General features: G+C 43.8%; 1 protein-coding gene across 1 annotated transcript in view; it reads left to right on the forward strand.

Annotated features, from left to right (window-relative positions):
* Positions 1 to 200: 200 nt before the first annotated feature.
* The window catches only part of LOC141121844 (C-C motif chemokine 21a-like), a 43,720-nt gene continuing 31,333 nt past the window's right edge, over positions 201 to 12,587 (forward strand). Inside the window, exon 1 of the mRNA XM_073611594.1 lies at positions 201 to 362. Within this exon, the coding sequence (XP_073467695.1) occupies positions 296 to 362 (67 nt within the window). The 5' untranslated portion in view covers positions 201 to 295. The remainder of the gene's footprint in view (positions 363 to 12,587) is intronic.

A 12,587-nucleotide genomic window follows, 5' to 3' on the forward strand; every position in this document is an offset into this window, starting at 1 on the left:
ATCTTGTTTCATTTCAAATCCATTGTGGTGGTGTATATAGCCAAGAAGATTAGAATTGTGTCGATGTCCCAATATTTATGGACCTGACTGTAGATCTGTGCAAAAAAAAGGTTAAAAAGGGGCAGACTTGAGACTTGGTCTGTTCCTGCTGTCTCTTTTCTAAGTTTCAACTCCCCACCTTTTGGCCTGGGGACAAAAATCTTATAGGGTGGGTCTACTCCAGACACAGATAAAATATCAAATTCTTCCAGAAGAGTAGAGAAACATTATATTGAATCTCTTCCGACCCAGAGCGATGTCTCCTCTGAAACTCCTCGCCCTCGTAGCTCTTGGCATGGTGCTAATCTTGGCCCTTGGTCAAGGTAAGAACATTGGAGATTGTCAGACCGACTGCTTCAAGCTTCAGTGTTTTCCAAGGCTGGCCATAGATGCTTTGGGTTTTTTTTTTTTTGATCAGCCATTAAGGCTGATGAACGAATTCCCCCATCCACACGTGCAAGGAGGATGTAGGAACCCTCTCAGTTATTGCTATTGTCGATTGTTGGGTTCACTACTATTGAGTGGCAACGGCCATAGTTGGATCCTGCTGAACTGGCTGAATTTCAATCCATCTATGACCAGCTTAAAATATAAAATTGTGCAAATAAACAATCTTTCCTCATAAATTTAGGTCAAAATGTATTCTGCTACATTTCTTTGGTGAAAAAAACCCAAATCAGTGTATATAATTTAGTCTGTAGGAAAGTTATAGAGTCCACAAACTATGGGATATACGATATATAGCTAATTTCTTGAGGTCTGAAATCGCCAGGAAAGTACGAATATCCCCTAAATGACACCTTTTGGAAAGTAGACTGTCCAAGGTATTTAGTAAGAGGCATTGCGAGGTTTTTTTTTTGTCAGAATTTTTTGGAAAATGAAGACTTTTTTTTTTTAACTTACACCACTTGTCACCAGTGCAGTACAGCTTTATCATATGACTGGTGTGTCGGTTATCAGGGACACTGACTGGTGACAGTATGTAAACAAAAAAACAAAACAAAATGAATACATTTTTTAATTTTTTTTTTTCTTTTTTTTCTTTTTTATCATAATTGTTTCTTTTTTTCTGATTTTTTTTTTAACCACTTAAAGACCGGAAGGATTTACCCACAGCCTGACCGGGCCATTTTTTGCGACACGGCACTGCGTCACTTTGACAATTGCGCGGTCATGCGACCTTGTACACAAACAAAATGTATGTCCTTTTTTTCCCACAAATAGAGCTTTCTTTTGGTGGTATTTGATCACCTCTGCAATGTTTATATTTTGCGCTATAAACAAATACAGAGTGACAATCTTGCAAAAAAAAAAAAACCAATATTTTTTACTTTTTGCTATAATAAATATCCCCCCCAAAAAAAAATCAAAATCAAAATTTCTTCATCAGTTTAGGCTGATATATATTCTGCCACATAATTACATTTACAATTACATTTTTTGGTAAAAAAATAAGCGTATATTGATTGGTTTGCGCAAAAGTTATAGCGTCTACAAAATAAGAGCTAAAAATAGCCACTGATTACTGTATAAATTTCACTGGCAGGAAAGGGGGCGATCAAGAGGTTAAATGTTCCCTAGGGAGGTGTTTCTAACTGTGGGGGGGAGGGGACTGACTGGAGGAGGAGAGAGAGATTGCTGGGAACAGAAGATCTCTCTCCACTCCCCTGTCAGAACGGGGATCTGTTTGTTTACATACACAGATCCCCGTTCTGGCTCTCTGTGGAGCGATCGCGGGTGGCCGGTGGATATCGTGGCCGCCGGCCATGGGCATCAGCTCCAGCGTCGCGCCATTAAGCTTTAACAGGAAGACAATTATTTTAATTTTTTATTTTCTTTTTTTTTATTTTTTATTTTTTTCTTGTGTTTTTTGTGTTGTTTTTTTTCTCCCTCAATACACTGCTCATTATAAGTCATTTGTGTATCTGCTTCCATATTTATGCAGATGTGTGAATATTGATACATGTAATCTTATTTAATTTTACTTATTTTTTTTTTTTTGTATTAATTTTTATTTTTATATTTTACTATTATATACAGTTTATTACCTAACTGGTATGTGCCTACTCACCCTTACTAATTATCGAGGCCTTGCAATCACATACATCTATGAATAACTAATGGTAATTCTGTATTAATTCAATATATAATTTCATAATGAGGCAAGTATATTCAGATGGACTTTCTAAGCTCATCTGAATAATGGTACTACACTGACATCTACTGTCGTAACATGGCACTAGAAGCCTTAAATATCTTTCCTGACAGAATCCATGGCAGCCTACGTATGGGTTAATCCCGCCTCTCCTACCACATAGGACCCCACTCCCATAAATCTTTGCAACTAGACAGAGACCGTTCCTTTTTTGTCCTCCTCCTAGGACCAAGGTAGTCTTACCTTAAGATATTGTCGGTCCAGTCCTGGTGGTTTGCACGCGAAGATGATGGTTCTGGCGGTGTCCTTTTCTGGAGTCCATTTACCTTAGCTATTAGCAGGGTGGACGTGGGCAGTTAATGCAATGCCTTGAAGAGCTTAATAGCCAGCCATTGGCAGGCAAGCGGCAACATGGCCATTCGTCCCAGCTATTAGCGGGAGGCCCTTTCATTAAAATGCCCTGGTCGTGCAGTATGAGCAATGGCTCCCAGTCCCAGGCCGGATCGAATCGGTGGTGGTAATGTATATTGTTTTCTTTTACATGGCAGCTGTGTTTGTTTGTTGTTTGTCCCCTCTAGCTCCGTTCTCTTCCTGGTCATGGCGGCTGGGACGCATCTGCGTTCCAGTTCGCCGCTTCTTAGCCCTTCTGCGCATGCGCGAGCCGCAATTGAAATCGAGGCTTGGTTGCGCGTGCGCGGTCCGGGCAAGATGGCGGCGGTCGCGCATGCGCGCGGTGTCTATGGGGTGGCGTTGAACACAGCGTAGGTTCGCTGTGAGCGCGATGACATCATCATGGGCGGCAGATTCAAATAGCTGTCAGATTCAGCTATTCCTTGGAATGCTTTTCATGCTTCAGCAGCTGATTCCCCGTGCACATATCTTGGCTGTTCAAGGTAGGAGTTATGCTGCACGGCCTGCCTATGGTTTTTTCCTAACTGCTAAACCATCAGTTTCTTATATGCTGTCTTGATTGCTTTCAGTGTCTTTCTGGTCATTTATTTGCTATGGATGTGTCACCGCCCCCCCAGTGGCCAACCCTTACTCTGCAGGTAGGATGGAATTAATTTTCCCTCTGCCTGTTTTTGTTTTGGGTTTTATTATCAGGTGCATGTTAACTCTGTTTTTTCCCTCAGCCCTTCTAGGTCTGAACACCGTTCTTCGGCACCCGAAGCTAGTGACAAATCTAGATCACAAAACCGTCACTCTACGTCAAGCTCTAGACGTCCTAGATCATCCTCCAGGCGGTCCACGTCTAGTCGTCATTCTCACCGCCATTCCAGCCGCTCTGATAAGAAAGCATGCTGGGGATGTAGAGCTCAGGTCCCAGAGGGTAAATCTCTCTGTGAGTTATGCTATGCTCGAGCTGTTAAAGATCGAGGAGCTGGAGACCAACAGGTGGAGGCTCTGGTTAGAAGAGTGGTTCAAGAGTCTTTGAACAGGACAGATCCCGTTCGTACATCCAGCCCTCCTGCTGCTCCACCACCAGTTCCTGACAGGGTTGACCCTGAGATTCCAGTTCCCTCTCGACGAAGTCTCTCCTTGAGTGGTTCCTCGGACAGCGAAGCGGATGTGGAAGACTCCAGTACAGGCTTTGATTTTTCCTTGATTCCACAGATGGTTAAAGCGGTTAAAGACGCATTGAGATGGGAGGAGCCAGTAGAAGGACCCTCTAAGCAGAGGAAGTACTTCAAACAGCTCAGGAAAGAACGCCCAAATTTCCCCTTCCTGGGTGAACTTGGGGAAATTATTTCAGATGAATGGAGTAAAGTTGAGAGGAAGAACTCGCTGATTTCCAAGATAGCGAAAATGTACCCATTCAAAAGTGAGGAGGTAAAGCATCTGGAAGCTGCACCCCTCATTGATGCGGCTTTAATGAGGTTAGTGAAACATGTCACGCTTCCTCTGGAAGACACCGTTTCTTTTAAAGATGGTTTGGAGAGGAAGATCGACACTGACCTCAAACGCATTTATATTACGGCAGGCATGGCTTGTAAACCAGCCCTGGATCTTGCAGCTTTGTCTAAAGCTATGGAAGCATGGACGGATGATATGGATGCAGTATTGGGAAAGATCCCTGAGGAGTTGCTCAAGAACTCACCAGTACATGAGCTGAAGCTGGCATCAGCCTTTCTGGGGGAAGCATCCCTTGATATTATCCGCCTTGTGGCACGTGTCATGCTTTCTTCAGTAACGGCAAAGCGCACCTTGTGGTTGCGCCCGTGGGTTGCGGATCCTGCCTCTAAACAGGCATGGTGTAAAATTCCCTTTGAGGGTTCCTCCCTCTTTGGGAATAAACTGGATTCTGCCATTACCCGTGCTACAGGGGGAAAATCAGGGTTCTTACCCCAGGATCGCCGTCCCTTTGGTCAGAGAAAAACTTATCCCAGACAAGATCAGGAGCGTGCGAGGGATGCACGCCGCTACAGACCTGGCCGTGATTTCAGAAAAAACTGGAGGAGAAATCAACCTTCAGCGCAGAAGTCCTCAAACTCAGCCTCTTCTGGGGGACGTGAGGCTGCGAAGTCCTTTTGATATAGAGCCTGTCCAGACGGAGTGAGTCGGGGCTTGTTTACTCTGTTTCCAGCATGTCTGGGCAGCCTCGATTCGGGATTTCTGGACCGTCAAAACGGTCTTTTCAGGTCATACGTGGGTGTTCAGCAGTCCACCCACACACCGGTTTGTTCCTGCAGCTCTTCCACACTTAGAAGAGAAGAAACAGGTTCTTCTGTCATATACGGATTCACTAGTAGCCCAAGGGGCCGCCATTCAAGTTCCAACAGAAGAGAGATTTCTAGGGGTGTACTCCCCCCTTTTCATGGTCCTCAAAAAGAATGGGTCCTGGAGGCCGGTAATCGACTTGACTTATCTGAACTCCTTCATCAAGAAGGAAAAATTCAAGATGGAGACTCTGCTAACAATACGCCAGACGATACAACCGGGAGATTGGCTTGTCTCCATAGACCTGAAAGATGCCTACTTTTATGTGCCGATTGCAAAGGAATTCCAGGTGTATCTCCAATTCGCAGTAGATCTGAGGCATCTCCAATTCACATGTCTCCCGTTCGGGCTTACAACATCGCCTCGAGTGTTTTCAAAGCTCTTATTGGCTGTGGTAGCGTTAATCAGGGTCAAAGGTATCCGGTTACACCATTATTTGGACGGCCTACTTCTGCTTTCACAAGACAGGGGTCAGCTGTTGACACATCGAAATCAGGTCATCTCTACCCTAACAGAGTTCGGTTGGCTGTTGAACAAGGAGAAGAGTCATCTAGATCCATCGCAGTCTCTAATATTCCTTGGAACCCAATTCAACACCGTGGAGAGCACCATCTCTCTGCCTCTGGAGAAAATTCCGGTAATTCGGGAAAGAACTCATCTAGCATTATCATCACCTCTTCTCAGAGCCTCGCAATGTCTAAAGATAATCGGCACCATGGTAGCCACAGCCCCCATGGTGAGGTGGGCACAATGGAAGATGCGGCCCTTTCAGAAGAGGTTTCTCCAACAGTGGGATCCAGGGTCCCGAGACCATCTTGTACGGGTAACCACCTCCATGCGGGAGAGCCTCCCCTGGTGGCTGCAATGGAAGAATCTTCTCAATTGCCATTCCATAGCACCTGTCTCCTGGATCACGGTGACAACGGATGCAAGCAACAGAGGTTAGGGCGCTCTCTGTCTGACGGAGGTAGCCCAAGGCAGATGGGACTTCCCATCCCAAGGGATAGTCTCGAATATCCTGGAGCTTCGAGCTGCCTTCAGTGCGCTTCAAGCCTTTTCCCACCTGACATCAGGGGCCTCAGTCCTCCTGAGACTGGATACGACTGCAGTGTCTTACATCAAGAGGCAGGGCGGCACCCGCAGTCTCTCTTTACTGAAAGAAGTAAGTCCGATCATGTCCTGGGCCCAGGCGAATTTGACGAATTTATCGGCTGTTTATCTCCCCGGAATTCAGAATGTCCAAGCGGACTTCCTTTCAAGGGTCACCCTGGACAACAACGAATGGTCTCTCCACACCGAAGTGTTCAACTGGGTCTTGGCTCTGGAAACGATGCCGGAAATAGATCTGTTTGCATCCCCTTGCAACTCCAAACTGCAGAAATATTACACGAGGTGTCGTTGTCCCCAAGCCTTCGGAGTGGATGCCCTGACGGACCAGTGGAGATTCCACAAGGCCTATGCCTTTCCCCCGGTATCAGTCATTCTCCGATTTCTATCGAGGCTCAGATGGGAAGAAGTCGAAGTGGTGGAGATTGTTCCTTTCTGGCCCAACAGGCCATGGTTTCCTCTCCTGGTTCAGCTCAGTTAACAGGATCCGGTCCCTCTCCCGTCCAGATCAGATCTCCTGTCGCAAGGAACGTCTCTTCACCCATGCCCATCTCATCTCCATCTGATGGCTTGGTGGTTGAGGAGGGAAGGCTGGAAGCACTAGGATGTCCAAGTTCAGCGATTGCTACATTGTTGAATGCCAGAAGAGCGGGCACCAACAGAGTCTATCAAAGAATTTGGTCAGACTATGTGGCCTCCACTAATGGTTCCTGTATTGACCCAAAGATACAGGATATTCTGGGTTTTCTGCAGACAGGCCTGGACCTGTCTTTATCAGTTAGCTCCTTACGAGTCCAAGTTTCGGCAATCTCCGCCTTCACAGGTGTATCATGGGCCAGGCACCCCCTTACTAGACAGTTCTTCAGGGGAGCAATAAGACTTAGACCTCAAAGGAGACCAAGATTTTCTAAATGGGATCTTCCTCTTGTCCTGGACTTCTTCGCAGGAAGAGAAATACGTCATGTGGACCAGTCATCTATTAGGGAACTTTCCCTCAAAGTGGTCTTTTTAGTAGCCATAACATCGGCTAAGGGAGTTTCCGAAATTAGTTCCTTAGGATTCAAAGAACCATTCCTTACGTTCTTCCCTGATCGAGTGGTCCTGATTCCTATGTTAGGTTCAAATCCCAAAGTAACAACTGTCTTCCATGAAAATCAGGAAATTGTTTTTCCTACGTTCAAGTCTTCTGAGGACTCTAATATTCATCCTCTAGATGTCGGAGAAGTTCTAAAGCAATACTTGGAAGCCACAGCTTCTTTTCGCCAATCTGATCACCTGTTTGTCCTCTTCCACGGTAAAAACAAGGGAAAGCGTGCTTCCTCTAGAACCATTGCAGCATGGATTGTTCAGGCCATTCAGTGGACTTACAAGTCTTATGCCCCGTACACACGGTCGGATTTTCCGATGGAAAATGTCCGATCGGAGCGTGTTGTCAGAAATTCCAACCGTGTGTGGGCTCCATCGGACATTTTCCATCGGATTTTCCGACACACAAAGTTGGAGAGCAGGAGATAAAATTTTCTGACAACAAAATCCGTTGTCGGAAATTCCGATCGTGTGTACACAAATCCGACGGACAAAGTGCCCCGTTTATAGTCCCGACGTACGTGTTTTTCGTCACCGCGTTTAGAACGATCGGATTTTCCGACAACTTTGTGCGACCGTGTGTAGACAAAACAAGTTTGAGCCAACATCCGTCGGAAAAAATCCTAGGATTTTGTTGTCGGAATGTCCGAACAAAGTCCGACCGTGTGTACGCCCTATAAGGGTTTGGCTCCTACGGAGGCAGTGACCGCTCATTCTACCAGGAGCGTTTCTACATCGTGGGCAGCATCCCGGGATGTATCTCCGGAAGTGATCTGTAAAGAGGCCTCATGGTCATCAATTAACACCTTTATGACGCACTATTGTGTAGAACCGGCTTCCTTGTCTTCGGTGAATTTTGGTTTGCACGTATTATGTGTTAATGGTGCCAATTAAACCTTCTTTTCTTTAACCAGCAATTGCCCACCCGGGCGTGTATGGCTAGTTATTTCCCATACGTAGGCTGCCATGGAGTCTGTCAGGAAAACCGAAAATTTCTATCAAATACTTACCGTAATTTTCCTTTCCTGATGGACTCCATGGCAGCAGGAGTTCCCTCCCATTTGCTGGAGTAGGCTAAGTTACGGAACACGGTCTCTGTCTAGTTGCAAAGATTTATGGGAGTGGGGTCCTATGAGGTATGAGAGGCGGGATTAACCCATACGTAGGCTGCCATGGAGTCTGTCAGGAAAGGAAAATTACAGTAAGTATTTGATATAAATTTTCCGTTTTCTCTACACAGGCTTTTATTAGTCTCAATGCAGTTTTTTTAATATATTATACCATACCACAACAGTGCCATCTTGTGGCATATATTGGAAAGGCATACCAATGAAAAGTACCAGACCATAGACACCTTTTGCTCTCTTACAGGTATGCTTCTCACAATCCTCACTAGACATGCGCCCATGCAGCAACAGGGTTTGCATCTCTTAAACTAATCAACAGTTTGGCCTGGCCATCAGTAGATCAATATACCTATTGGGTATAACAGTTAATACTACAATTACACGCTTCATTCTCTGGTATGGTAGTAGTAATGCATATTATTCACTACGTATTAGTAAACAACCGTACAATAGATCTAAAGTTTGATCTGTATGTGTGTGCTCTTCAACATCACTAGACTTTTAGATCTATTTTTAGTTTGTTTTTTTTCTTAGCTTCCTTTTGCACAGTTATTAAAGCGGAGTTCCACACAAAAATGGAACTTCCGCTTTTCGGAACCCTCCCCCCCTCCGGTGTCACATTTGGCACCTTTCAGGGGGGAGGGGGGTGCAGATACCTGTCTAAGACAGGTATTTGCACCCACTTCCGGCATAGACTCCCATGGGAGTCTATGCCTCTTCTCGTCCCCACCGCGCTGTCTCCTGGGAACACACAGCTCCCAGGAGAGAGCGGGGACCACTTGGGACGCGCAGCGCGACTCGCGCATGCGCAGTAGGGAACCGGGAAGTGAAGCCGCAACGCTTCACTTCCTGATTCCCTCACCTAGGATGGCGGCGGCAGCTGCCGAGAACCGAGCGATTCATCCGCGTCCCCTGCCGACATCGCTGGACCCTGGGACAGGTAAGTGGCCATGTATTAAAAGTCAGCAGCTGCAGTATTTGTAGCTGCTGGCTTTTAATATTTTTTTTTTTTTGGCGGTGTGGGTGAACCCCCGCTTTAATAATAGATACATTTACACCGTCTTTAAACTCTAGTATACTAGATATAAGCTGCACAGTTATACTTTTCTATGACATCAGAGGTGGCGTCCCGCCTATGCCGACATGATTGATCCCCTCTCAGTCTCTACATATTTTCTCACTAGAGAAATGTTTTCTATTTTTCCTAAAAGATTATTGATGTATCTTTTTATGTTCTTATTAATGTTATCTCTTTTTAGACGCAAAAATTTTGTCTCATACTCAAAGATTGAGTTTAAATTCGATGGTTCGATTTAACTTTCTCGGTCGGTTGGAAAATTACCCTCTTTCCAACCCCATACAGTTTGTTCACTACAAATTTGGTTTACTCTTAATTAATGTTATGTCCCTTTTCGACACTATACAGAAAAATTATGGTACAATTTTTTTGTTATGCCTCAAGCTTCACTTGATTGTAAAGATTATTCACTGGATTAAATCCTCGTACGCCTGTTTTACCGTATCTATCTCTAATACAATTGGTCAATTATACACCATATTTCCCTTATTTTATCAAACCTTATTACTTCCTGATGAACCCCCAAAATTTTGTCTAACCACATGTCTATAACAATCTTATCTCACAATGTCCAAGGATTTAATTCACCACACAATAGGAAAAAAAGCTTTTTTCAATATAAAAAACGAAAGTATTATTGTTACAAGAAACACATTTCATGAAAGATGGACACCCCACATATTTCCATAAAACTTTTAATAAATCCTTTTATACCACATCCACCTCCAAAACAAAAGGTGTGGCAATTTTTATCCACCACCAGTGGCGTCGCTAGGGGGTGGCTTTTGGGGCTATAGCCCCGAATCTGGAGTCCATAGCCCCGAGTCTCTGCAGGGGTCCCCAAGGGGAGGGGAGGCTCTCTGGGGACCCTGATGTTAGTGGGGGGGGTCTCTGGGGACCCTGATGTTAGTGGGGGGGGTCTCTGGGGACCCTGATGCAAGGGGGAGGCTCTCTGGGGACCCTGATGTAAGAGGGGGGCTCTCTGGGGACCCTAATGTAAGTGGGACTCTCTGGGAACCCTGTTGTAAGTGGGGGGCTCTCTGGGGACCCTGATACAAGGGGGAGGCTCTCTGGGGGACCCTGATGTAAGGGGGGGATCTCTAGGGACCCTGATGTGAGGGGGGCTCTCTGGGGACCCTGATGTAAGTGGGGGGCTCTCTGGGGATATATATACACACACACACGTATATTACTGTATATACATCTGTATGCCCGCCCAAGCGTATGACTTTCTTTACTACGCTGCTATGGGCTCTAGCCCCAGATCTTTTGTAGACCTAGCAACACCCCTGTCCACCACTCTTTTCCATTGGAGGTTTAACAGGTTTACAAGGATCAAGATAGTAGGTACATCATCATAAAAGGAATGTTATCCGGTAGAGAACTAACAATTGCTAATGTATATGCACCAAATGATTCACAAACTACTTTTTTCACAAATTTCTTTAATATACTACAACAATACCACTCACCACATATTATTTTAGGTGGTGATTTTAGATCGGCCTGCCAACGTAACTTAGACCGCAGCAAACAAAATCAAAATTCCAAAACATTTTCAAAAACAACCATAATGCACATAAATAGTTTACAACTAATTGATACATGGAGATCATTGAATTTAGGTGCTCGTGAGTATACCTTTTACTCTCACCCACACGATTCATACTCACGTATTGATTACATTTTTTGCACTCCAATAATCCTTATCAATTCCCACGATGCCTCAATACACCCATGTGCTTGGTCAGACCATCAAATCACAACGTTTAACACTCAATTTATAGGCCTCACTTCTACTCCATATTCACGGAGAATTAACGAATCAATTCTAACAGACCCCATACACAACCAGGAGATCGCTTTAGAAATAAAAGACTAGTTCAATCTAAATTCTACCCCAGAGATCTCTCCAACTTCATTATGGTTAGCACATAAGGCTGTTTTGAGAGGCCTTCTCATCAAAAGAGCAGCAAGATGTAATAAACTAAAATGGGAAAAAATTCATACCCTTACCAAAGATCTTCACAACCTATACAAAATTCATACCAACAGGCACTACCCAAACATATATTTATTAATATCCCCAAAACGTAATGAATTAGACTCATTACTCACATATAAAGCAAAAAAGTCCCTTAGATGGTCAAAAGCAAATTTTTTCCTGTCTAGTAATGCATATTCGTCAATGTTTGCTCACAATATTAACCAATCTATAAAGCCCACCCATGTATATAAACTTAAAAATAACTCAAACCAACTAGTCACTCATCCACAAGAAATATTATCTATTTTTAAAAAATTCTACTCTGACCTACTTTCAGCCCCTAACTCATCGATCCCGCCCACAGCAATGTCCTGGTTGGAGAAAATCCCTTTCCCAAAGCTAACCCAAACACAAATAGATGCTTTAAACGCCCCATGCACAGAGGAGGAAATACATCATATAATAAAATCCCCTAAAAAAAACTCAGCCCTGGGCCCAGGTGGATTCACCTCATTCTTTTATAAACAATATCAACAATTATTAACACCAAATTTAGCAAAATTATATAACAACATTCTTAAAGGAGATATAAAAAAATTCTGCGCTATAAATAGAAACATAAAAAAGAGCTGCGACTAAAAGTGTTATACTACACCAAACACATGTAAAGATAGAGCAAAAAGTCGCGCTAATCAATGAATAATACAAAAATGAAAAGCAAAAAAATTGAACGTGAATATCAAACAACCCATATCATAAATGAATATTAATGCATGAAAATATCCAAAAATTGAAATTGGTGTATCTAACAACCCATATCGTGATTGTGCACCAGATGTGCAAGTGGCAAAGGTAAATAAAATAAAAATTAAAATGACAAAAATCCATAAGAATCAGTCCATAAATAAACAGAGTCTGTATGAGTAAGCATCAGAAAATCCAATAGTGAAGGTAAGTCCACAGTGATGAGTAGTGAAGGTTCACACCGAAGTGACAAGTGCAATATGAGAATCTCCTCCACCACTGAGAAATACTGCCGCTTACCAGAAGGAGAACAGTTCCCAGAAGAAATGCTTCTTGCAAATATGTCTCTTATCCCAAAAACCAAACAAAGACCACACATTGCCACAAAACTACAGACCAATTTCTGTAATAAACAATGGCCTTAAGATATTCTGTAGACTATTAGCCAAAAGACTTGCATTAATAATTCCCTCACTAATCTCCCCCTACCAATCAGGTTTCATACCAGGGCGACAATTTACAGACAACATTAGATTAGTCACTAAC

The sequence above is a fragment of the Aquarana catesbeiana genome, linkage group LG01 (genome assembly GCF_042186555.1).
Source record: "Aquarana catesbeiana isolate 2022-GZ linkage group LG01, ASM4218655v1, whole genome shotgun sequence".
Classification (NCBI taxonomy): Eukaryota; Metazoa; Chordata; class Amphibia; order Anura; family Ranidae; genus Aquarana; species Aquarana catesbeiana.